Here is a 25,785-nt window from a genome sequence, read left to right on the forward strand (position 1 = left end):
TTTGTCCCAAGGGTACGGGAGGAGAACCCCACATCTGGCTGCCCAACGTGGGACTCTTGGGGCATCGGACGATAATTTTAACAGTGTTGCTTCGTTCGAGAACTTTGTTTGAACCGAAGCATAGGGCTAGCGTGGATTTTGATCACTAGCGTTGGCGGCGTGCTTTCTTGAGCGAGGCGGCAGTGGCTGTAGTGTGTTTGAACATGTCAACATGCTAAGCCTTTTCGCAAGTGTTTTTTTAATGACATTCGTTGGCACGAGAGCCACGTGGTCTGCATCCTGGGAGAGCGAGCCTTAGCGCCCGCGGAGCATTGGCAAGCCTGAAGTGAGTGAGTACGGAAGCCTCGTGGGTGGTCCGAATTTCTCATGTAAATAGCTTCTCCTATCTCTGACTCTGATGAAGTCGCGGCTCCGGGAGCCGGGTGGCTGCGGGCCACGGGTGCCGCTACGGGCTGACTGGTATTGCGGCCTGGCACCGGGCGCTCCGACACCGTCTGGGACGGTGGGTGCCGTCAACTCGGATGCTGTGTGCACCGAGCGGAGTAGGACCACCTCACAGACCTGACGTCTCCTCGCGGCTGCCTGTGTTGCGCTCATTTTGAGTGTTGTTTTTGGATGCTGGTTGTTGTCAGGGTAGCGACGCTTTACGCCTAAGGCTTTACGAAGCTGCCTGTCGTACGTGGAGAGACACAACCTGGTGGACCGTGGCGTTGAGGTGTTGCAATTCGCTTCCCTCATTCTATTTAGCCTCGCACAAATGAAATTACTCGTTCGACTCAAGGAAACGAGCTTCGTTCACATGAACTTAGCATCTGAGTAGCTGCCCGATCTTTTGCTAGCTGAGTTGAACATCGTACCACGTGGGCGATGCGCATGCATCATTCCTCTCCCTTGCACTACTTTAGTGTTTGCTGAGTGTGTTAAGTGTACGCAGCGTGATTGGAGTCACCCCTGGTTTGCCGTCACCTGCACATCGTCTGCGCTGCTGTCCCGGACTACGATCGAGCCACCGGGCAATGGTGATGCTGTGGCGAGTTCGGCGCAGCGACTTCGGTGGCCGCCTGTATTCAGCTCGCAACCCTTGGCGGTGGAGAAAAGAGCCGGCGATCACCGACAGCTGCTGCAGCTCTCGCCAGCAGGGCGTGTCGGTGCGAGCGACGCTTGCTCGTGCCGACTACTGCGTCGCTGTTTTCGGAGTCCTGGCCTGGAATCGTGCCGTCGAGTCTGCAAAGCTGCTGCTGTGACCAGCGGACGCCGGCGGTGTACCCAGGGACAATGTCGGCTCGCATGCTATGGATGGCGTGGGGACATTTCCTCGGCGCGGCCACTGTTGAATGTTCTACGTTGTTCGCGAAGCACTCGATGTTAGACCGTGGGACATGTTTCGCCGGAATATGTAGTGATTTAAGGTTGGGGGGATGTGGGGATGCGCGACTCTCACGCGTCTCCAGAGATCTAGTTTTCCCGCATAGACCCTGTCTCCGTGCGGCTTCGCCGCGCACGCGGCGGTCGGAGTGGTTGAAGCGCAGTGCGAGAGATGGTGCGAGTGTTGCGCTGCGGCGGGGTTACTTGGGCGCAAGAAAGAACACGCTGGCTCTTGGGCGGCGGACCGACGAACGCGGCGGACGTCCCGCGCGTGCGCCGATCCATGCTTCTGCGAGACAGTCTCGCGTGGCCGCCTTCGAACGTGCCACCGTTCGCGTGACCGTACGCGCGAACGACCAGGCGTTGGGACCCAGCATGGGGCGAACATATTCGCTCGCTATCCGGTCGCGGTGAGTCGGACATCTAGATTTGTCGCGCGCCCATCGGCATGTTTTGTGGATAGCAACTCGGCTAGCAGGCATTGATCTATGAAAGGTGCAATAAAAGCCCTTGTGATTGTTTGCACTACTGTGTTGTCGCTCCTTTGTCCCAAGAGTACGGGAGGAGAACCCCACACCGTGTTGCTTCGTGCCAACATGGATGGGTCAGAAAAGGTGCCGGTCCTCGTGGTTGGCAAAAGTGCGTCATCACGATGCTTCAAAGACAAACGAAAGCTCCAAGTGAGTTATGTGTCCAACCGTAAGGCTTGGACAACAAGAGAAATTTTCGCGCAATGGCTGCGGGAGTGGGACAAGCGGCTGGGCAAGCTTAACCAGAAGGTATGCCTTGTACTGGACAACTGCGCGGCCCACCACACTGCTGCTGTGCTCAAAAACATTGAGCTATGCTTCTTGTCGCCAAACTGCACTGCAGTTGTGCAACCACTCAACCAAGCAGTTATCATGAACTTTAAGTCGGGCTACCGCAAACTTGTGATCGACCGGATTCTGCTCAATATGAGCATGAAGCGCAAGTCCACGATCCACTTGTTCATGGCGATCGAGATGCTACAGGCTGCTTGGATGGCTGTACCGGCAAGCACCATCACCAACTGCTTCCGGCATGCCTCATTTGGCGTCAGCAGCAGCGGTTACAGTGAAGATATCAGTGCTGCAATGAATGAGAGTGCTGCGGGTGACCAAGCCCTAGCGTCATGGAATGCTCTTCTTGACGCCGGCGTTGTGCCCGACTGCGACACCTTCTGCACGTACGTCAGTGCCGATGCTGACGCGGTGACGACAGAAGAGCTAACGGAGGCGGAAATTGTGCGTGTGGTGACGGGGATGCCTAATGACGACAGTGACAAATGTGTCAATGACAGCCCGGAGCCTAATATTGGCGAACCCGACGTACCGAGGCCCGCACAAGCGGTGCATGCGGCAGATCTGCTGCGCTGCTTCTTTGGCACTCACGATGACGGCGAGGACGTACTCGAAAGAGCGGCTGCAGCTGAAAAAGTCATCATTCGCCTGAAGAAGACGCGGCAAAAATTTATCAAGGACTTTTCTTTCTGCGAAGTGAGCTGCCAGCTGGTGTGCTGTTGATTGATCAGTGATGAGTCGTTTGGCGTGAATAAAGTAGCAATTACTTGCTGTATTCTTTTTGCTTGTTTTTTTCCCATGCGACGGCCGTTTTCTTTTTTGCATGGCGGGCTGCTGCGAGATTTGGTATAGAAATTGATAGAGGCTATAACGAACTAATGGTTATAACAAAGTAATTACGACCCCTCCCTTCAACTTTGTTATAACGAGGTTTTGCTGTTATTCGATTTGCGAACTGAACGTGTGCTGTTAGATTTTGCTAATATTTGGTATATATTCGGTGAAAGACCCGGCTGTGGTTGGTGCCTTGGCGCAGGCAGCCTTTACACGGTGCACTATCGCTGTTGGTAGGTTCGTCCAGGATGACAGGATCTATTAAAACAATTCCCATATGCAATTTGGACCGAGGGAACAGTGACAAAAGCAGTGCGTATGTAAATTGCTAAAGCATGCATGAAGATTGGGCTGATAAGCCACTGGAAGGCATGCAGATTGTACCAAATAGATGTGTTCATGCCTATAGATTTATACACATGCACAGTTTGGACCTTGTGTCCTATGTGTCACGCAAGTTGGAACATACAGACCAGCTTGGTATGCGCACTTGCAGCAGTTGCCGGCTCGTCGCCTTTAGACTCAAGTTCCATTTGAATGGCCATCAATATAACACGTACATGTGATCTCGGGACCAATCACTGATGAGTCACCCATATGAACATTCTAGGGGCATGCTTACTGCAGCAGCTTTCGGCCTGTTTGCACATTGGCCAGAGGTGATTTTTTGTCATGGCCACACTGTCTAGGCCTCTAGGCCTAATTAGTGCTGCTTTATCAGTTGTCAGCGACTAAGTTATAGTTTGGTGCCAAATTCATGCAGATCTATTCACAGCGGCCGGATAACACTTGGAAAGCTGACAAACTGCATCACCAAGGAAAGTGAACGTTTGGGATGGTGCCAATGTTACTGATACCTGCCACTGCCATCTTTGCACCCCACTGTATGGCAGCCTCTAGTTCGGGAAGCTGTTTGTAGATGCGCATCAGCCTTTGTTTAGCTTTGAGCAACCCGTCACAAAACTAGCATCTGACTAGTGCACTGATCGTCCAGCTGTAGATGCATTTGCACAGAAGGTGGGTGGACATGGATGGAGTGGAGCCCTTCGCACAAACTTTTCATGGTCCTCCCAATTTTAGAACTTTAGGCAAGTAGCAAACGACACCGAACATGAGAGTGGAAAGGCGCCTGCTCTTTACTGTCAATGCCGCAGCCATAATTGAGCTCTGCTGCACCAACAATGGCTGCTCACAGAGCGATAACATTGTGCTATGGGTGGTTCGCACTGCCGTCTATTGCGCAGACTGGTCTTAGTGAGCTGTCGATAATCTATGCAACCCACCTGCCATAAAGGTGGGACAGCCCTTCTGTTTTCTGGAGGAAAACTGGAAAGCAAAACCTCCTAAGAAAAAGATTTCAGTAAAGCACAGTATGGCTCTGTATTAAACTGAAAACCTCATTGGTATTCAGGACAAGCCAACTTCAGTACTTTTTTGGCATCGGAGGGAAAAAGCATTTGATTCTATTCAACAGACAGTCTGTCGATAAAAGATATCTTCCAGACCTTGTTGAGCAATGACAGTAGACTCCTTTGCACATGCTGCACCTGGTTCACTTGTACAAAATTTGTAAAGAACTAAGCCATGTGTTAAATTTTTTTGTATTCAATGCGATACTTCACTTTTTCTTTTTGAGTCAACTTGATATTCGATTTTAAATCCACTATTCAATATTCGCACACACCTAAAAAATTGTGTACAGGCTGCAAACCGAGTTTGCACTTGCACTTGCAATTGTGGTGTGTGCAATAGACGTATAAGTGCATGACGTATAAAGCAATTAATGCATATGTCCAAACTAAACAGCAGCTATCAATCTTGTGGCTAGTCCAGACCTGTTCAGCAGGTGATGTGCGCAGTGTGGAGCCATCAGTGGCAGCTGTGCTTCCTTCATCATCACTAGCGCCGGCTGAAGCTGTTGTGTCCGAATAGTGACCACCCTCAAGGGAAGACGCTCGCTGACTTGGCCCTTGTGACCCCCCAGCACTGCCCAGAGCACCTAGATTCAGGTCTTCAGACTGGCCAGGTTGGTCCTGAACGTGGTAAAAGCCAAGAAAGGTATGCATGCTGTAAATGTCAAAGCACACAACAACACAAAGCAAACTGCAACACACTTGAAGGCTGAGGGCGATGGCCAGTTCCACCATGGTTTCATCGTCTGCATCAGGTGGAATATCCAGCAGCGGTGGGAAGGCACCCCCTCCCCCAGCACCACCAGCACCCCCCAAGAGGACCACAGCATCCATGTTCTCAAGCATCTCAAAATGTGACTCCACATCGGCCTGGGATTCCAGGGAGGCCTGTGGCTGCACTTCGAGGCCACCCAGAGTTGACGACGAGCTGCCTGGCATAGACACCAGTGGCTGTGGAGTGCCCGACAGAGACTGCGACACACCTGTTGCCCCTGATGTCGATGCTTTGCCTCCATCTGTTTGGTCAGTGGCTGCCTCACCTGCATAGTGGGACAGATGGGAAGCTCTAGTGTTGATTCATTACAGTGTGCCAATGATGTTTTCAGTGTTATAAAGGAGACCATATGGCTTCCCAGAAAAATTGAGTTAAAAGTGGCTTTCTGGTGCTCTTCTGGCCACTAAATCCAAAAATTTACATCTAAATTCCATAGTATTATATGCAAAATTTTGCTACCTTTAAAGAATGCTTAGTTCTGTTTTGGGAGATGTAAACAATCATTAGCAACAGCAAGACCATGGAAGATGGCTGGGCAGCAGCAGTAGACAGAGGTGATACTCCACCGGTGATAGTCCTTCCAGACCCCACCCATTCTCATGCAGAAGTACAGAAAAATGGTGATTGCTACCTTTGGATATGTTCCTTTATATTTTTTATACAATAAGAAATGCAGTGAAACAACCTTACACAGGGGTTGGGCAGGAGGGCCGACCCAGTGACTAAGTGACCTGTGGCTGTACATTTTTTAATTTTTTTCAGTGAGTATCTGTCAAAAATTATACTGCTTGGCAGTGGTGACATTTTTCTTCATTTTGTCTGCTGAATTTATATTATTTGCTTCATTAATACTGGATTTAAGCTGCATTGAAAATATATAAACTGAAATCAGAAATCAAAATGCTATAAACTGCTGTTTTCCCAAGAAGAGGCTACACAAATTTTTAGCCAGATTTTGACACGGATATGTTAGATTACAAAGCTAGAGGCTAAAATAAAATGAAATTAAATCAATTTGAGGATGGTAGGTAGAAATTTTTAAATATGTGCTTCTTTTTTCAACTTTGATATAAAAAATACTTAATTTAAAAGAAGAATATATCGCACAAATTTCATGCAGAAACAAGCACTAGAGATGCTTCAAATGTGGTGCAAAAGTTACCTCTCACCTATAAAAATAAGCTAATTCGTATAGCAATTTGACACAACCCCTTCTACAAGAGAACTAGAAACATCTAAAAAGTTGTTTTTTCTTTTGCTTTTACAATTGAAGATGTTGCTTTATAACTTATTTGAGCTTTATGGAGTAACAATAAACAAACAATAAAAATTAGCATATAATTAGCATATAGTGTGATCATTGAGTGAGCAGCTGGAAGTACAATTATGACCAAAAGAGAACATGGCATCAGCAAAACATTAAAATTTTTTCTAGTAGAGCCATGGAACCTGGAATTGTCTTAGTGGGCATGTAAGTTGTAGCACTTGATTTCAGCCTACATGCCTAGGCTTATAAAAAATGTTTCGCAGCATCTGTGGTTTTGCTCACGATTGTACCTCACAAAATGAAATTTATCTGAAAAGATCCAAAAAGTAAATAAAGAAAAGAAACACTATAAATATCGTTACGGAAGGAAGAGAGAAGAGAGAGGAAGAAGATCGGAAACGCTGGCTGCTGCGTGTTGTTGGTGGTGAGCCATCTTAACTATTCTGACTCATCCTGTATATATATTGTAAATATAGTGTTTCTATACTCGCAACATTCCTGTAACATATTGGCGAGAGGTGCAGGGTACCACAACTGGAAACGGAGCTCTGCAGTGGACAGCGCATCACTGTCCACACCATGAATGATGGTGAGCACGCGGGATCAACGTCGTTGCTGCCTGTCACCGTCGCCAGGTATGTCGCTGTCAGCTTCGGTTGTCGTCGTGCAACCCAAGGATCCTGGAACTTTCTGCGGGATAGATGACGCCGACGTTGAAGAGTGGGTGGCCATGCATGAACGCGTGAGTGGAATCAACAGATGGGACCCTACGCTTATGCTAGCTAACCTGTTGTTTTACCTAAGAGGCACGACAAAGGTGTGGTACGAAAACCACGAAGAGGAGCTAACCAGCTGGGACCAACGCAAAGAGAAATTGACAGAGTTAAAAATTATGGGGTTTTACGTGACAAAACCACTTTCTGATTATGAGGCACGCCGTAGTGGAGGACTCCAGAAATTTTGACCACCTGGGGTTCTTTAATGTGCACCTAAATCTAAGTACACGGGTGTTTTCGCATTTCGCCCCCATCGATTTGCGGCCGCCATGGCCGGGATTCGATCCCGCGACCTCGTGCTCAGCAGCCCAACACCATAGCCACTGAGCAACCACGGCGGGTAAATTGACAGAGTTGTTTGGCAAACCAGCCGGCCGTAAAATTGCCGCAAAGCAGGAACTGGCCTCCCGTGCCCAATCCCCCATGGAGTCCTATGTCTCGTACATCTAGGACGTGCTGGCACTTTGTCGTAAAGCCGATCACGACATGACAGAAGCTGAGAAGGTCGGGCACGTGCTTAAGGCCATTGCTGACGTGTTTAATCTGCTCACGTGCAAGAGCTGCTCTACAGTTGACGCAATCATTAAAGAGTGCCTACAATTCGAGCAGGCCAAAAGCCGACGCGTCTTGCAACCATTGACCAGACTTCCCAATATGTACTGTTGCAATGTCAACGTGCGAAGATCAACTCGCACAGCAGCATGCGTCGCCATCAGAGGACGTGGTGCGAATCATTAGACGTGAACTGGATACGATGGTGCCTGCAGCTTTCTGTTCGCGTAGCCCTGATGCTATCACATTTTCAGTTCTCCTTGTACAAGCCATCGTTCGCCAGGAACTTGAAAAAATTGGTTTACAGTCTGTGTGTGCTGTCGCCAATCCCAGAGCTAATGAACGCCCTTCTATTTTCGCTCCACCCCGACGCTCCTCTCCACGTTATCGCAACCCGACTGAGTGGAGAACTGTGGATGACCAGCCGATATGTTTCACCTGTCGCCGACCAACCTAACCCGTTTTGATGGAAATACCTGAAATGTTTCGCCCACCGCTGAGTCTAACAGCGCCAACAGCTCTGCTCGGAACACGTGGTACAGCCGCTCACCATCGCTGCGCAAACACCAGTCTCGTTCCCCGCAAACACGTCGCCCCAGTTCCCTTTCACCGCAGCCATGTCGCCTTTCATCCCCTGTGGCTTTTGGCTGCACCCTTTCGGAAAACTAGGAAATGCAGCCCTCAGAGGTGGTGCTGCATTGCCGACTACTGCAGCAAGTCCTCTGTCTGTGCCCACAAGGAGAAGTGTAATAGACGTTAAAATAGACGGCGTACCTGTCCAAGCACTCGTCGACACTGGAGCCCATGTATCTGTGACGAGTGCTAGCCTACGTAGATGTTTAAAGAAAGTCCTCACCCCAGCAGCTGCCTGAGTGCTTTGTGTGGCCGATGGCAGCGTGCTGGTTGTTCTTGGAATGTGTACTGCGCCTTTAATTATAGCCGGCCGTCCTACTTCTGTTCTCTTTGGTGTGATCGGCAACTGCCCTCAGAATGTTATCCTTGGATTGGACTTTTTATCCACTCATTCTGCTCTCATCGACTGCGTGACCGGCGTTCTTCAGTTAGAACTGCCTCAACTCGCCAATGCTCCGAGTACCGCCCCACCGCGCTTGTGCTTGCTTCAAGATGTGCGTCTGTCACCCGAGGTAGTTACTTGCGTCACTTTGACCGCCCAGCCACAGGTTCCTGATGGTGAATGTGTGCTTCACCCCATCATCGACGTGCTTTTGAACCGGGATGTTGCTGTTCCGCATACATTGGTGACGGTTACTTGTAACGACATCATTCTACCGCATCTGAATTTCAGCCTGTGCCCTCAAGTGCTTCCGGCCGGCATTTTCTTGGCCAGCATTTCTAGTGGTTGTGAATTTGACATTGAGAGTCTGAATGCTGAGAGTGGCTTATTAGTGCCAATTGCACCTGACAGCTCTGGTTCCTAAACGCATGACTTTGCGAAAATGATTGCACCTGACCTCACCTCTGCACAGGCCACGGACACAAGACTCCTGGTTGAATTGTACAGTTAGATCTTTGATTTTGGTGACAGGCCTTTTGGCCAAACATCTGTTGTTCACCACCGTATAAACACTGGAGATACGAATCCTATTCGTCGGCGTCCCATATCGTGTATCGCATGCTGAACGTCGAGTCATCCAATCTGAAGTGGACAAAATGCTCCGCAAAGGGGTCATCGAGCCAGCAGCCAGCCCTTGGGCTTCACGTGTCGTCCTTGTGAAAAAGAAAGATGGTACCTGGTGCTTTTGCGTCGATTATCGCCACTTAAACAAGATCACGCGAAAAGACATCTACCCACTACCATGCATTGACGACGCCTTGGACTGCTTGCACGGAGCTAAATACTTCCCGTCCATCGATCTTCGATCCGGCTACTGGCAGATTTCAGTTGATGAAATGGACCTCGAAAAGACGGCCTTCATCACGCGTCAAAATATCATCATATATTCATCAAAATATTTTGCGTTGGTATATACGTACTCTTCATTCATGAATAACAACAATTAAAAAGGAAATAAAACTTATAAAAATAGAAAATTTTATGCATTCTTATAGTTCAAGGCTTTGAAAATGTGTACACGAGAATATTTCGCAATACTCAAATGTCCCTGCTCTTAAACTAATATGTACATCCATAGCGGAATCTAACTGCGTAGGTGCGCGCACTCAAGAAAACTGTGTGGCTGTGTGCCCGTCAAAAAAGCACAATGTGTGACAAACTTCCGCTAATCTTCATCTTATCGCCAACCAGAGGCAATTAGTTTTTGAGTCTCAAAAAAAAAAATAACGTACACGCATGCACAGCAGCATCCTTCCTATGCGCACCGTAGTGAGCACTAAACGAGTGAGAAACAAGCGGTCGCCCTCTGAGTGATTAGTAACGAGATAGCCATCAGTTCTGCAAGCGAAAGAAGCCGAAACCGCCCGCGGAACAAAACCCGAAACGCCGCCTGTCTGCGCATGGTACTATATAGACGTGTGGGAGTGAACTAGCGCTAAACCAAATCATGCAACGAAAACCAAGAGAAGGAGGCGCATGAAAAAAATTCCCTGTATTCCCACATAGTGGCAGCACATGACAGAAAAGAAAAAGTTAGGAAATTCGCACGCTTTTTAAATGTACAGATGGTGCCATAAATATACAGCATCGATCATTTTGGAGTTCGTTCGCGGCGCCGTATATTTACGTCATTGACCCTCAAAGGGTTAAAGGTTTACTCCTGTGACTGGTGTGTGTGTGTTTGTATGTGTGCATGTGTGTATGTGCATGCATTACTAATTGAGTGACTTCCAGATTTTAGCCAGCTGATTATGCAGGAAATATATAAAAAAACACCTTGTTTCGTCTGCTTTAATTTTTGGCGTAGTAAAAATTATTCCTGCTGAAGAATAATTGCCGTGTCCAGGGGAGGTATTCTGTAAGAGTCCACCTAGTGGACATGTCAGTTTCGTCTGCTGTTGAAGTTTTGATTGGCTGGGCTGGTCTGCGCATCCACAGCAGTGAGGTCCCACAGCCAATCAGCACTTCAGCAGCAGACGAAATGGACATATCCACTAGGTGGACTCTAACAGAATACCTCGCCAGATGTCAAACTGTCTGCAAGTGGCCGTGGCAGCCCTGCACCTCCAAGGCATTTTCTTGCTGGTTCTGGAATTCTGTGTGCGAATCCTAACCATAGGCACAAAAATGCACATTGGAAAGTGGAGGGCAGGGGCAGGTGTAACCATCTGTCAGAGTAGGGATCAGAATGTTGGCGTTTGGCAAAGTTAGCTAATGCAATGTGTTTTATATCAGGAATTACTGATTACTGGCCAAATGGTAGGTGACCATTTATTTTTAAACTTTAGAACCAGCGTTAACTGTGTAGACGTTTATAAAGTGTGACATTTTTCAGCCGTCCAGGGGTTTACACGGCTTCATGCTGTAAATAAGCAACTTAGCGAGTGCAGTACAACTGCTATCCCGAGGTATATAACCTGCGCTGTGCAGTATTGTGAGACACGCCTGCACACCTGTACGATGTTCATCAAAGAGATCGGAACGGGCAGGGGTGGGGACTGAGCACAGGATTCATGGGTTCTGCAGCGCGAGCTTCCACTATACGTTTTCCGAGCTGCAGAGCGTATGGGCAGTGGGTCATGCTCTTTTGGTATATCGCGCCTGCGCTATGTAAGCACGCTACACGTGTTCGTGGTGCTGCCCAGTTTTCAGCTCCAGAAGAGTTTATATATCAGTACATGTCCTCAAAACTGCAGCACTGGCAAAATTCACGTCACTTCTGGACGATACAGAGTTGGGTAGTATTATCCACGGTATAATTGAATATGTTGGTCCGAGTTTTCCACTCAAACAATTGGCTTAATTGTGGCTAGAAACAAATGAAGCATAGGGAAGGAGACGCCAATATGCCTGCACGCTCGGTGATTGTGGTTCAACGCACTCAACCATGGAGCACATGCGAAGAAATTAACTGTAGCAAATGCACATCTGTCAGGCCGAAACTGAAGCCGAAACCAGTTTATTGGAAACTAATTTTGCGCAGTAACATACAACAGAGAAAGGTGTCCCCGAGTATAGTACTAGGGTTAATGTTTTCTTTTATATTTATATTTCAAGAAATATTTTGCATAGTAAGAAGATATTTGCTGGAATATTGCAAAAGTTCTTTGCGTTTAATGTACATCCTGAAAATTTTGAAGGTTTTTTATGTGAATGAACAATAATGTTCTTGATTAACTGTTTATTTCTACAAAATTTTTGTTAAGATATTTTTTTAAAATCCTTTTTATGCACATGTTGTTTGAGAATAGTACTGTCAGAAAGAAAATTTCCTCTTTTTCAATTTGATACTATGCAATTTAGTAACAAGCATGTTCTGTGATAGGAAAGTGCTGACCTTGCATGGTGGTAACTTTCTCAATTCCTCAATGTGTCTGTATCGAGGAACTATTCCTTGCATGAATTTTCGCTAACTGGCATTGTTATATAAAAGGAGCAATCAATAACCTTTTTTTTTGTATGCTCACACTACTGTGTGCTGTGTCCTTCGTTGCTAAGAGCATGTCAGTATCCATGAATTAAAGTGAAATCTCATTGAAACAATCTTCCCGGGAACCGGAAAAATAAAACGTATCATCTGAAAATTGTATTATCTAAAGCAAGCTCCAGATGAGTATGAAAACTGACATACTCAGTGACAAACTTAATAGCAAACGTTTGCGAGGGCTTGAGTGATATTGCTGCACATAACACGTTATGCGGAGCAGCATCAATCAACACCATACAAACCGCAGCAAACGCAATTTATTCAGCAATGTTTACATAGCTCGTCTGTGCTAAACTTCGTTCTTCTCAATGTCCGTGAAAACATTATTCTGGAAGTTAAAAAAAAAGAAGGCGCCGTTTCCTCACCCAGCTCATGTGCAGCAGTGCACTGCTAGATGGTGCGGTCACACTGCCACAGCAGCGTTTTACCGCTGCCGGCACACCGTATGCATTTTTTCTCCAGTGTGGCTAGGGCTTAACACATTCATGGGTCATTGGAATGTTATTTCAGGAAGTACATTACAATATAAAGTTTTGATTTTCAGAAATACAAGTGAAAGCCTGCTTCTGCAGTCGTATTATCAAATTTCCGGTGAAAATGCAATTGCAATAACCGTATGAAAATGCGTTGCTCCAATGGGACGTTGGCCAGGAAAAGAAAAACCATATTACCCCAAGAACGTATGCAGAATCGTATCAATGAGATTCCACTGTATAATGGAACATGCGGAGGCACACTACAGCCTGTACGTGCATGTGTGTGTGCATCAATACAACAGCAGAGTGACATAATGCTCAAAACCAGCTGAGAACATCATTTCAGTTCCTGCACCATATCAGAAACATTAAAGTGTTGTTCACAAGGTGCTCATGTCTGAGCATTATTGAAGTGCCAACAGGCTAATCCCTCAACTGGCTATTCCCTCAATACTGAATCCACTTCATAGTAGATTAGCCAACACAAAGGAGTTCCTGAATTTTTAGGGCCAAAATCACAGTTTCCTGTAGGTATGAACTTACCAGGTGTGCTGCACTGGGCGTTACGTGGAATGAAAACCTTGCGCTTCCGTGTTTTGGGCCGCAGCACACGAACGATGGCCTGCTTAGCAGCAAAGCTTACTACCGTGTCCTCACAGAGCAGCAGCCGGGCAAACAGCTTTGCCACCAAGCCAACATTCTCCATGTCCAAGGCCACAAATGCGTACATCACCTCAACCAAGGCTTGCACCTATTTCCAGAGAGTGGAGTAAGGCAGTCGGCAACAGTCACCACACAGAACCAATGGTGCAACAGTCAAACAATGAGCTAATCTAGCTCACTCTAATAAAAATTGAAACCTAATGAATTTATATTTTTCTAGAGCATTTCTATACAAGACCATGCCTTATTTTTTTTTTTTCCATTTAGTGAAGCAATTTTCCACAGCAGCTCTTGTTTAGATAGGTCGTCACACATCGCAAATAGTTTGGTGTAGCCCATGTCAATAACCTATGTGGAAGCGATAATGAAAATGCAGCACCAAGTTATTGCTGCATGAACACCTTGTTGGCGCTCACACTGGGCATGTTTAGTTTGTGCCCAACAGACAATGAAAACATGTAAGTAGGAGCACACATCAGACTGTGAGCCAATAGTGAGTGCCAAATCAAAGCGGTGCTGCACCACTCAAAGTAGTATTGGTTTAACAGTAAACAAGAAAGTGGATATGTTTTTGCACGAATTCAAATGCAGTGGCACTGACATGGCAAATTTTTCACACAGGTCTGTGTCTACCTCAGAAAGAAGAAGATATGCTCAGAACATCCTTTGCCTTTGACTGGCTGATCAGTTTCCAGAGTTGTGCACAAGGCATACCACAGACAGGCCATGCTAGCTTTAGGCTTACCATTAAAAGCAATCGAAGAAACTTTCAACAGAGGTGCAAACACCAACAATTTGTGACAATCTATGCACACTAAATAGTTTCAAGCCTACTGCATTACGTTCCCACCCAGATGACAGATGTTGCTTGCGATATCCAGTAACTAATGCCCACTCTTTGCATGACCATGCAGCACATTAAAACTTTTCTGATCATCCAGTATATTACAGCTTGCTTTTAGGTGATGGGCTTAGAAATTCAAGCCAAATATGTAGGAGTGTTTCTTTAACTTCTACGGGTGAAGTAATGATGACAAGCACTGGCATGAATAAGGTGTTCTATGCGTCTTGCTGTATTTCAGCCCTTTGTCTGTTCCTGTAATAGCTGGAAGACAATAATGTACTAGAAGCATTCCATGGGATTGACCAGCCATTCAGTAACTCAGGATGCATATGGCTCTTCGAATCCTGCAAAATAATGTGAGGTGCACTGTGCCTGGCCTATTACAAAGATCACCATTTTAAGGCAGTTCAAAGCGTTGCTCCAAGGAGCCTGAGTAAATGAACTGCAGCGCTATTTATTAGTTGTGACCTTTCTATGCAAGCTAGTGCCACGTGTATGGTGTGAAATTTTTAGAATGATATCATGAGGGGATGCATTCTCGGACGGTCGCTTTTTGCGATATCACTCTCAGTGTGTGCTTATTGGCTGGTTGAGAACTATGTCACACAAAAGCAATAGTATCGGTGAAGGTGAACGCATGAGAATACGTCTCCAGTTGCAGCTCCTCCGGGTTGAAGGTACTTGTGCATTATTTAGTAGGGGTGTGCAAATACCGAACATAGTACTTTTCGAATCGAATACCGTATTTACACGATTGTAAGTCGACCCCCCCATATCGCGTGACAGGAAAAAAAGAAAAAGAAAAGGAGAGCATACTCGAGGGCGCATTCGATAACGAAAATTTATTAGTAGCTGACATGGTCACTGGACTACACATCTTCACTAGTGCTGCCATCGTCATCGTTGCTGCGGTCCCACAGCGCGTCTTGGTCCTGCGAAATTTCCCATTTGGCAAACGACTGCATCACGACATCTTGTGGAACAGCAGCCCATGCCGAATGCACCCAACCACACACAGCCGTCAGGGAGGCTCTTTTTACAGGTCCGGTGGGCGTAATTTCGCGGTATTCTGCCACCAGCCACTCATACTCACGGCGGGGCAGGGCCTTGAAAGGCAAAGGTCCGGGCTTGTTACATGACCATGTCGCACTTCACTGACAGGGACCGATCACGCATTTCAGCGACGTACTCCGCAAGCTTAGCCTGGAAGCTCTGGAAAGCGTCCAGACTTCGGCATGTGGAAAATTTCTCACTTGCCGTCACAGGTGAAAATTTCGCTTCGCTGCAGTCGCCACTCTCGCACCACCCGTTCAGAAACATAGAAATTGCGGCCCGCTGCGCAGTGATTTGTTTCTTCGGCGTAAAGAATGGCAGCCCTCTTGAACGCTGCTGTGAACGAGTGCCGAACGATTAGTGGGCCTGGAGCACTCATGACGACTGGGGAAGCATAGAAGTAGCACGTAGCCGGCAGTCAAATGGAACGCGTCAAACCAATGCCTTTCGTCAAGAAAGCTAAGCGCAACAGGCAAAGAGAAACCCGCGAGCGGTGCCTGCTCTTCCATGAACTACCGATGCTCCCCGCAAGCGCCGCCGTTCTGAGGGTGCCACCGCAAATAGGAACAGCGGCGCTTCCATCAACTATCGACACCCCCCCCCCCTTGCCTTGAGTGTTGCATGCACTGTAAAACTCTCAAAAATGTTGAAAAACCCTTCCGAAAAGCGAACAAACACGCGAGATAGCGAAAAGATACGGGTAGGGCCATAGAGCAAACATAAAATCGTAACTACGTTGTAGCTCCCGTTGGTCTCTCATTTTTGGCGGCGCCATGTTTTGGTTTCGATTGTAAGTCGACCCCCCAACTTCAAACTTTCAAATTTTAAAAAAGTGGTCGACTTACAATCGTGTAAATACGGTATAAGAAAACTTATCACAAAATTAAATGCTTACAAATTTTGTGCAAAAAAAAGAAATCAGTGCTGCACATGCCCAGAACTTCCTAGCATTGTGTAACAAGCTATCGGTAACTCGGGTACGCGAAAATCAGGATATAAAGTACGAACTACTCATATTAAAGGGAACTCCAAATAAGTATGCCAGCACTGATAACAGATCAGTTATATTATATGGAGGCTTGGAAAATATTTTTTATCAATAGAATGTGTGTTGAATAGAATCGAATGCCTTTTTCCCCTCTGAAGCTAAAATATTGGTGACGTCATGTTCTGCTGATTACCTATGAGGTACCTAGTTTAACCGTGGATTTGTGTTTCATGGCAATCTTTTACTGGATAGAAAGTTTTGCTTTAATTTTCCTACAAAATACAGGACTTTCCCATCTTTACAGTGGGTGGGTTATATTAAGGTTAATTTACGGGAGAGATGAAAGTGTGGACTGGCACACCACATGACTCAATCACCGTTCCGCGTGTAGCCATCATTGGCGTTGTGCAGGTTGACTGTGGTTGGGGCCGAGAGTAAAGTAATGCCGTGTCTTCATTGTTACGTTCAGTATGGTTTGCCACCTGGCAAAGGTTCTGAAATCGAGAGCGACAAAGCAAGTTCGCATGTGACAATCCCTTCTCTCTGTCCTTTCTCATCCATCCTCCATCCGCCATCCGTGCAAATGTATGCAGCTGAGTAGTCAGCGCACTAGTAACATTAAACTTTCGTGCCTGCCATGTAAAGCTTATAATGGGTTGATCGAAGCTACAAAAAGAGACCGATGTGTGTCTCTGAATGCCGTTGGGAACAAGAGGCCACCTTACGATGTGTCGCAAAGATGGCAGTGGTGAGCACCTTTGTTGCCGTCCTGTACATTTGCTTTTGTTTGTGAGGCGGTTTATCGACTTTCCGAGTGTCATGTGCTAGCTGCAAATAGAACTACATCGATTCGGCACCTAACCATAACTTTAGCTGCCAGCGCCCGATAAAGCAGCGCCGATCAGGCCTAATGGCCTGGGCAGTGTGGCCATGGCGAAAATTCGCCACCGATGTGGAAATGGGACGCAGGCTGTTGCAGAATGTTTGCTGCTGTTTGTACGGGCGGCTCATCAGTGATAGGTCTCGAGATCATGCTAACTGGTTAGATTGGTGGCTGTTGAAGCGGCATTAAGTTCGTCTCCATGTAATATGATCTGCGCACTTTCCAGAGGCTGATCAGCCTGATTTTCGCACATGCTTTTGCCCTTTCTGAAATACATGGTGGTTTTATTGCTGTTCCGTGTTGCGTTATTGTTTCAATTGGCCCTGCTGACACAGGTGAAGCTTGTACCGACAAAGGTGGCCCCAGTCGATGCAACGGCATTCTGTGAATTGCGAAGTTCGGGCACTGTGTGTGTGGATCCTTGCATTGAGCCGACATCGGAGAGCACAAGCAGTAGGGCACAAGTGCTCACAGAGACAAAGTCCGCTACCGCATTAGACGGGGTGGCCTGCCTGCAGCGGGCTTAGCATTCCTTTTGCACCAAAAACAATGGAGTGAGGCGCTCGCTTGTGCAGCATCGAGCATGAGCTTAAATCGAATTATTAGAACATTCACTATTTGATTCAGTGATATTGCGTATTCACACCCCCCTACTTTATATAATGTCGTGCAAAACTGAACACTGTATCATTGAGAAGAAAGTAGTGAAACTAACAGTGGCTTCAACGTGAACTAGGCCATGTTTGGAGATGGGGGCCAGGGCAGGATTCTGAGGCCGCTGCCGATGCAGATGCCAGAAGGCCTCTGTCAAGATGCTCAGGAAGTGGCCATTCTCTGGAGGTGGCACAGTGTTGGTTGCTATGTGTACCTTGAGTGGCAAGCCACGCTCCTCAAGCACCTCCTCCTTGTTCACTGCACAGAACAACCCCTTGTTATGCAAACCATCAGCCAGTGCTAAAACCTGCCCAACACTGACATGCGCAACACACATCTGTGAAGCACACCATGTATTCATTTCAGTCCAATGAGCTGCACGGGGAGTAATCTTCGGTTAATTTGAATGCGCAATCATCAGTGAACTGGTTTGCAATGCAGTACAAACATAGAAAAAAATCCATGAAATGAGCCCAGCTATCAGCAACCGAATGTCTGATGACGGCACTCCTACCTTCAAGCACCACTAACTCTGTATGTGACTATGTATGCATTGCTTGTTGTACAAAAGTTTACTTGGCATAGCATAGAAGACAGTTCGACCGTAAATTGGAATAATTCAACTCCGGCTAATTCAGTTTCTTTATTAGTTCAATCTCGCTCAAACATCTCAGCCGGCGCTCATACATTTCCATGTGCCAAAACTTTTGTTATTTCAATCCTGAAATTGGCCCTCACTGGATATATAGAAATTGACTGGTTGGGACGAATGTACCCGATACCAATGGCTGCACTGTCTCTCTTCGCAGCACTCTGGGATATCATCGAGGACACATTATCTCCCACTGAACATGCCCGTTTCTTGGATTGCCCAGAGTAGGTTTTCAAATGAAAATGACAGCTCACAATAAATGATTACCATATTTAACCAATTCCAACAAGCATTTTTTTTTTCAAGAAAACTGGTCTGACATGTTTCCATGGTGCAATCAGATATGAAACGAACTGCATTGGAAAAAGCCTACCAACAGAGTCAGAGTCATTGCCATTGTCATGAAGCATTGCTTTCAGTCCCCGATTATGAAAGCTCATTAAAAAAAGAGCGTAGGTTAGGGCGTGTTGGTATTCCATAACTGAGGTTTTTTAGCGCACGAGAAGGGACGAAAGACAGTGGCGAGACGAGCACACAGCGCTGTGTCCTCGTCTCGCCACTGTCTTTCGTCCCTTCTCGTGCGCTAAAAAACCTCAGTCATTAAAAGAACTTTTACACGCCAAGCTGTGACAACTGTGAGAGTAACGGGCTGACGCCAGGTGGCATAGAATCACAGGCACGAGACAGTAGGCAACTGTGTGGAGTAGCAGGCACGGGATAGTAGGCAACGGTGTGTGGTGGGGAGAGGGAACATGGAAGGCATGTGTGCACGGTCGGTATGCGGGAAGCGCGTAAAAACGAACTGAGTGAGTGAAGTAATCGGCAGAGCAAGTAGCGTGCGGTGCAGCAGGACGGAACGCAGACTGCATGTGTGTGCATGCACCAAGGATTTCTCAAAATAAAGAATGTACTTGACACAACAAAATCTTGTCACAAGTTTTCAGAGTTCCGGAGATTAATGTGTCACATGATGAACTAGCGAAGTGGTGAACCTAGATCAGCATTTCTCAAACTGTGGGTCATGACCCCCAAATGGGTCATGAGCACTTTTCCAGGGGTCATGGAGGGTCAGACTATATTTACATTCTGCTTGCCCGAAAAGAAATGAATTTTTAGTCTTGGTGCCCCAACTCTTTCAATGTCATTTTCTTTCAAGAGTAATATAAGCATTAATAGCATAAATAGCATATAAGCATGTAAACATTATATAGAAAACAAACCACTAAGGGAAGTACCAGCAATCAAGAACTTGGGAGTAACAATCCCATGAACGCGAAGTTGGAACGACCACATAGATAACATATATAGCACCACACTCCGAGCCCTACGAGCCATACAATGCAAGCTTTGCAATACGCCACTCCAAGTTAAGCTGACGGCTTATAAAATACTTGTTAGGCCCGGTTTAGAGTATGCATCAACCTTGTGGGACCCGCATATGAAACAGAATATTACCAAGCTAGAGAAAATACAGAGGATGGCTTGGCTGCAAGATTCATTTGTAATAGGTACAGGAGAACTGACAGTGGTACAGAAATGATTAGTTTTCTTGGCCTCAAGTTGCTGCAGTCTAGGTGGGCCGAATCAAAGTTGAAGGTCTTGTATCTCATGCACCACAATTTTTTACCAATTGATTTGTCTCCCTGCATAACCCCTGTGTCTCGCGCCAACACTCATTGCAATAATGGCAAATAGCTCGAACAGTATCGTACAAATATTGATAGATTCAAGTCTTCATTTTTTCCCAGCACCAAGCAGCCCAGAATCAGTTACGGAGGACGTTGTTGACAGCCCCAATGTTGAAGTGTTCCTCGCAAAATTGAGAGCTATGTCTGAATGATGCATCTTTTTTTTGCTCTTTCCATATCTTTGTAGTGAATGTGTATTCAAGGTTTTTTTTTTTTGCCTTGTATGTGCTCACTCCTGCATATTAGACACTAGACACTCTTGTCTGCAGTACTGTAAAAATATATATATCACCACTGAAATTATATCATGCAGCGTATTAGTGTTGGCCACAAGATGGACGGCGACAGAAACCTTCGGTTGCCACAAAAAACTTCACTGATCTTAGCTTCCCAACTGCAGCCAGTTTTGTCTCCCCGTAACTGTAAAATAGGGGTTCAGCAGATATGGTTGTATCAAGAAAGCAAATACAGTTAAGCCTAGATGTAATGAACTTCAATATAATTATATTCTCGATATAATGAAGTATTTAAGTTTTCATAACTTCTTGTCCATAGAACACTATGTATATAAAACCTCAATATAACGAAGTGTGTTTGTAGGCGATTTCAATATAACAAAATTTCACTGCCGCCACAAAGGAATGCTGAGACAATAAATGGAAACTTCCGTGGACGCAGATGGTCAAATGATTGAATTACAAGTGGCTGCTTGCACACGCACCTCTCAAGTCACGCAGCACACGACAAGAGTGACCGCTGAAGTGGAGCCACATCATGTTCCGTATAAACTTCAAGTGCGATAAGAACCTATCATACCCTGGGCACTGTGTGCCTTAGGTGCGAGAGAAAGTGTGCGAGGGTGAGGCAAGAAAGATGGTGACTTCACATGCGGGCAAAGGGAAAAAGGGGGAGGGCAGCGAGGTTGCGGTAGGGCGATCAAGTGCACATGAGGGAGCAGGGGGGTAGTTTGCACACGTCTTGATTTCTGCTATGCATCTCGGCTGTGGCTGTGCAGGGCTGCAAGTGCGGCTGAGCACATATGCAGCCGTGCACCCTGCTTTAGAGGTAATCTGCTGATTGTGCAAAGAGAGAGACGGCGTGGCACATGTAAGCTGTCTTCCCGCGCATTTAGTATTGGAGGTTGCGTAATCTCAAGTTTCAGTGACTTGTTGGAGCAAGAGACATATGTAGCTTTTCCCTCTTGGCTGCTGGCGCCTTTTCTGATAGCGTCGTCCCAGTGCAGGCGTCGCTATCAGCTGCGGGGGCGGAGGGCATGCAAAAGTGTGCCTGGCTTTGCTTAATTCGTACCGCCGATGTGAAGATATTGTCGACGTACGTAGCATGAAACTGTATTATTCATTGCCGACTCCCAAATTTATCAAAACGAATTTTATCATTCAAATTTGCTTTTTTTGATTGCCCGATAATTTGGAAAATTCTGCGGCCCCTTTCTGTGCAAGAAAAATCGATTGGCGACTGTACTTACTTGCATAAAAGGTTCAATTTCAATACAACGAAATTTTGATATAACGAAGTAAATTGCCGATTTTACCGACTTCGTTATATCGAGGTTTAACTGTGTATGAGAAAACATAATTCTGTTAAGCGGAAACTCAAAAAACCCCTTTTCCAGCGTTTCCACCATTATAGACTGGCCACGGCGACAGAGATTAACGCACGCCGGCGCACGCAAATCTCGGATGCCACGCAGTGGCATGCTCGGTTTCTAGCAACCACTCCAGATGGAACTCGCCTCCGCCACATACTGCCCCAGGCAAGAGGCAGCATTTCTACCAGAAAGCTCGCCTTTGTGCTAGTGTTCGCCACCAGCGTTTCCTGTTAAACATTACGATTACATAAGCTGCAGTTGACGAGAAGCGTGAGAAGCAGTCAGAGATCTTTGAATGCTATCGCGTTCCGCTCTTAAAACCGAAGCTTAAGTGTCTTCCAATTTTTTTTTACACATTCCAGCTTTGGGACTGCTAAGAAGCACTACTTGGAGAAAAAGCGGTGATGTGTTCCTGCTGTCAACCACAGCATGCATGTACGTAATTTTTCACTTCCTGGCAAGTTCACTTTCTTCAAGGCGAGTGTGCTACTTCTTGATAAAGCTACTAAGAGTTGACAAACTACCCACACTTTCACCATAGATGGTAACATCCTTTTCCAGTAAGCATGCTAGCATGTGATGCACAGACATGCCAGACAAATTTTTGCACATATGACAGCATTCACATAGTTGCTTGTGAAGAGCAAAAAAGCGACAACACTACAAAAGTGCAGATGACAGTGACTTCCAGTATGTCCAGAATGTTCCAAATACACTGCCTACACCACAGGTTTTTGGCATGTTTTATGTCACAGGAAACTTCATCAGCTTGTATTATGGCTTTGCCATGCTGCTGTTTGCAGAGTGTGAGTGCTGTATCACAGAAGTGGGGGTCAGAATAAAGCTCACATTGAGAAAAAAAAATGCATAAACAAACTTCTGGAAATAAACCCTGTTCACGTGTATCTGGTTTCTTATTTCCCTGCCAAATTCACAACAATTTTTTTTGCAATTTATTAATTTTATTAACTTTATCGGGCAGCATTGCAGCATGCCAACCATTTATACCTCTACATTGGATACATGGGATCAAAGCAGAGTGGCAGCATCTTCTATAAGCGTTTGGTAAATGTGAACTAACAGCTTAGATTACTATGAATTTTACTTTACTGTAGCTAAATAAAGTTGCTCCTTGCTTACAATCAATATCTACAACTAAATATGTACTGTGCACTTATGCAGCCACTTGTACTACATCACACAGGTAGCAGTAATAAATAAGAAGGACCCAAGCAGGCACTCACTTTCTTCAAGGCCTTCTACAGGGCCTGTGTTGACTTCATGGGACTCTGCAAACTGCACGAGGTTGGCTGGCCGAGCACAAGCCACACCACGAGCAATTGCCACCAATCGGTAAAAGGCTTCACCATCAAGATCTTGGAATGGTGGCTTCTCTTTGCTGCTAATGTTCAGGCATTCCAGGACGTAGCTCAAGAGAGCTTGATCCTGCAGAAACAAGTGGAGCTCAGTCTGAGCACAATGTTTCAAAGCACAAGCTTGCCAGTTTACAGCATTAAAGACATCACAATAAGAGAAAATCACAACCCAAAGATAACACCAAAATAACATGGCTGAAAACACTTTCTCTTATCTACTCTTATCTGCATAATTTTTAGTCTAAGTACTGAGAGTTATATATATATATATATATATATATATATATATATATATATATATATATATATATATAAAATATGCACCTAGTTTCCTGTTCATAACTTCCTTAAGTCAGATAATGCAAGAAAATCATGAAGATTTGTCGGCGTCACTACTAGCCATAGTCACGCCCATGCTATGCAGGAAAGCAGTAGCTTTGCTAATGTGAAAACGGGCAAGTTTCTATTGTACAGGGAGCATTTGTTTTTACTCGTTGCAGCAGGCACCTGGTTTTCTTTTTATTGCATTTTTTAGGCTCGTGAAGCAATGGTTGTCAGGTCAGGGAGCATGCAGAAGCCTCTCCAAACTTGATTATTGCATTCGATCAGCATTTCTGAGCAAGCAAGCTGGCCTAGTATGCGTTCATTACTGCTGGAGTCTCCACATGCTTTGTTCAGTTCCTGTACAGTACTGTACAGTAATGTGGAGTGCTGGCAATATTGTGCAGCAATGAATAAGAACACTTGCACAGGCAGGGTTGAAAATGTAAGAGGTTACACAGCTATCATATTTACTCGAAAATAGGTCGAGCACGGATATAGGTCGGCCCCATATATTGTGCTCTCTGAGAAAAAAAAAAATATTCGAATATAGGTCGACCCATCAAAATCGGCGTGTTAGAATCGAGTACAATCATAACTCTACGTTACCATATCCACATTGACATTTAAAAATGGCCACCTCATACGCGCTTCGAGCCTAGCTGCTGTAGCTTCCTCTATGTGCTGTAGTACGTGTGCTTAAGCATTAGTCTACTGTCTGGCTTCCCATTTTCTCATTTGCTCTATCAACACGAAGTGCCGAGTTCATCATGATGCCGCATTTAAAAGGAAAGTCATCTTGTGTGGAGCGACAGATGGAAATTGGGTCGCATCACAGGCGTTCTGAGTACCCGAAACTTGCATGCATGACTAGCACAAACAGAAGAAGAGGGTTTTCGCGAGCAAAGCAACATGGAAAGGTATCAGTGGATCAAAGCAGGACGTATTCTGTGATGATCCAGTTTGGTGATTCGATCGCTTCGGCCCCATCTTAAAAGCGATCTGCGACGAGGACAGAGTCCGCCGTGCGCTGTGTTTTCGCCGCTTATAGGTCGTGTTGATACGAGAGGCAGCATGAAGGTCAATTCGCTTGCTGCTACTGTAAAGGACTTTTTTTCCTTTCTTTTGTCACGGAAAAAGGGTGCGCATTACAAACAAGGGCACATTAGGATCGAGTAAATATGGTATTCGTGTATTACACGACTGCGGTTTCGACGTATGCCATCGACATGCATGCCAGAGCATTTTGGTTTGTGGCCTTGGCCCTATTGGCTCCAGCGGTGGCAAGGTTTCACAGTGGAACTCAATTAGTTGCGTAATTTTGCTAGCTTTGGTCACAAATATAGACTGACAGCTAATTATGAATAATCTATATTCGAATAAACACGGTAGCAATTTTTCGGTCAAAGGTTGGTCTCAAAGCGACTGCATGCTCTTGTGTGAGTGAAAACCCCACTCGACGGGAAGGATTGCTCGTAATAATTTGCACATATGCCTCCAAAGCGCTGATGAATACAAGCAACCCACGGTGGGAAAATCAAGTTGCACTTGATATTAGTCGAATACAATAAACTAAAAAACAAACGCTCATGAGCATCTACTGTTTGTGATATCATTAAAACAGCTCATACATTGGATCAGAAAATTTGCAATCTGAGAGAAGCTTCTGCGTCTTCAATGCTGCTGTCATTTAAAAAATGACAGCAGCATTGAGGTTGCAGAAGGTTGCAGCAGCATTGAGGTTGCAGCATTGAGGTTGCAAGGTTGCAAAGTTGAAAAAAGCACAAATGCATCTTTTTATTGAAGTACTAGGAGCACTGAAGGTCAGTTTGGACAATACCTCTAGTCGAAGTCTTATTTTTCCGGGTTCCCCAATCTGCCCAAAATTGTCAAATATGGCAAATAGTTAAAGTTCGGTCATCATTTCAGATAGTGAACCATTTGCTAGCAGAACAATTCCAACGGAAATATTTAACGTGTAGAAAAACTGCCGATCAAATTCATCGACTTCTATAGGCACAGTAACAAAAGAGAAAAAATCTAACATCAAATGTAAAATAAAAATGTGCAAACACTTGTTATCTAGCACATCAATAAAGTGCAGAGTAGTGTCTTTAAAAGGACATTTAACCAATTTTTATTAAAGCTGAGAAATGTATTTCAAATACTTTGTCGCAAAAAGTACTTCAGTGCACTCAGTAGAAGCGGAGTTAT

General features: G+C 45.7%; 1 protein-coding gene across 4 annotated transcripts in view; it reads right to left on the reverse strand.

The window, feature by feature from the left end:
• poe (E3 ubiquitin-protein ligase-like protein poe) overlaps positions 1 to 25,785 on the reverse strand; it is a 549,114-nt gene that overhangs the window by 153,729 nt on the left and 369,600 nt on the right. For all 4 annotated transcript variants that reach the window (XM_075691124.1, XM_075691117.1, XM_075691109.1 and 1 more), the window contains 5 exons: positions 23,119 to 23,320; positions 17,987 to 18,183; positions 13,384 to 13,591; positions 5,135 to 5,472; positions 4,856 to 5,053 (listed from right to left, as the gene is read on the reverse strand). In XM_075691124.1, the coding sequence (XP_075547239.1) occupies positions 4,856 to 5,053; positions 5,135 to 5,472; positions 13,384 to 13,591; positions 17,987 to 18,183; positions 23,119 to 23,320 (1,143 nt within the window). The remainder of the gene's footprint in view (positions 1 to 4,855; positions 5,054 to 5,134; positions 5,473 to 13,383; positions 13,592 to 17,986; positions 18,184 to 23,118; positions 23,321 to 25,785) is intronic.

The sequence above is a fragment of the Dermacentor variabilis genome, chromosome 1 (genome assembly GCF_050947875.1).
Source record: "Dermacentor variabilis isolate Ectoservices chromosome 1, ASM5094787v1, whole genome shotgun sequence".
Taxonomy (NCBI): domain Eukaryota; kingdom Metazoa; phylum Arthropoda; class Arachnida; order Ixodida; family Ixodidae; genus Dermacentor; species Dermacentor variabilis.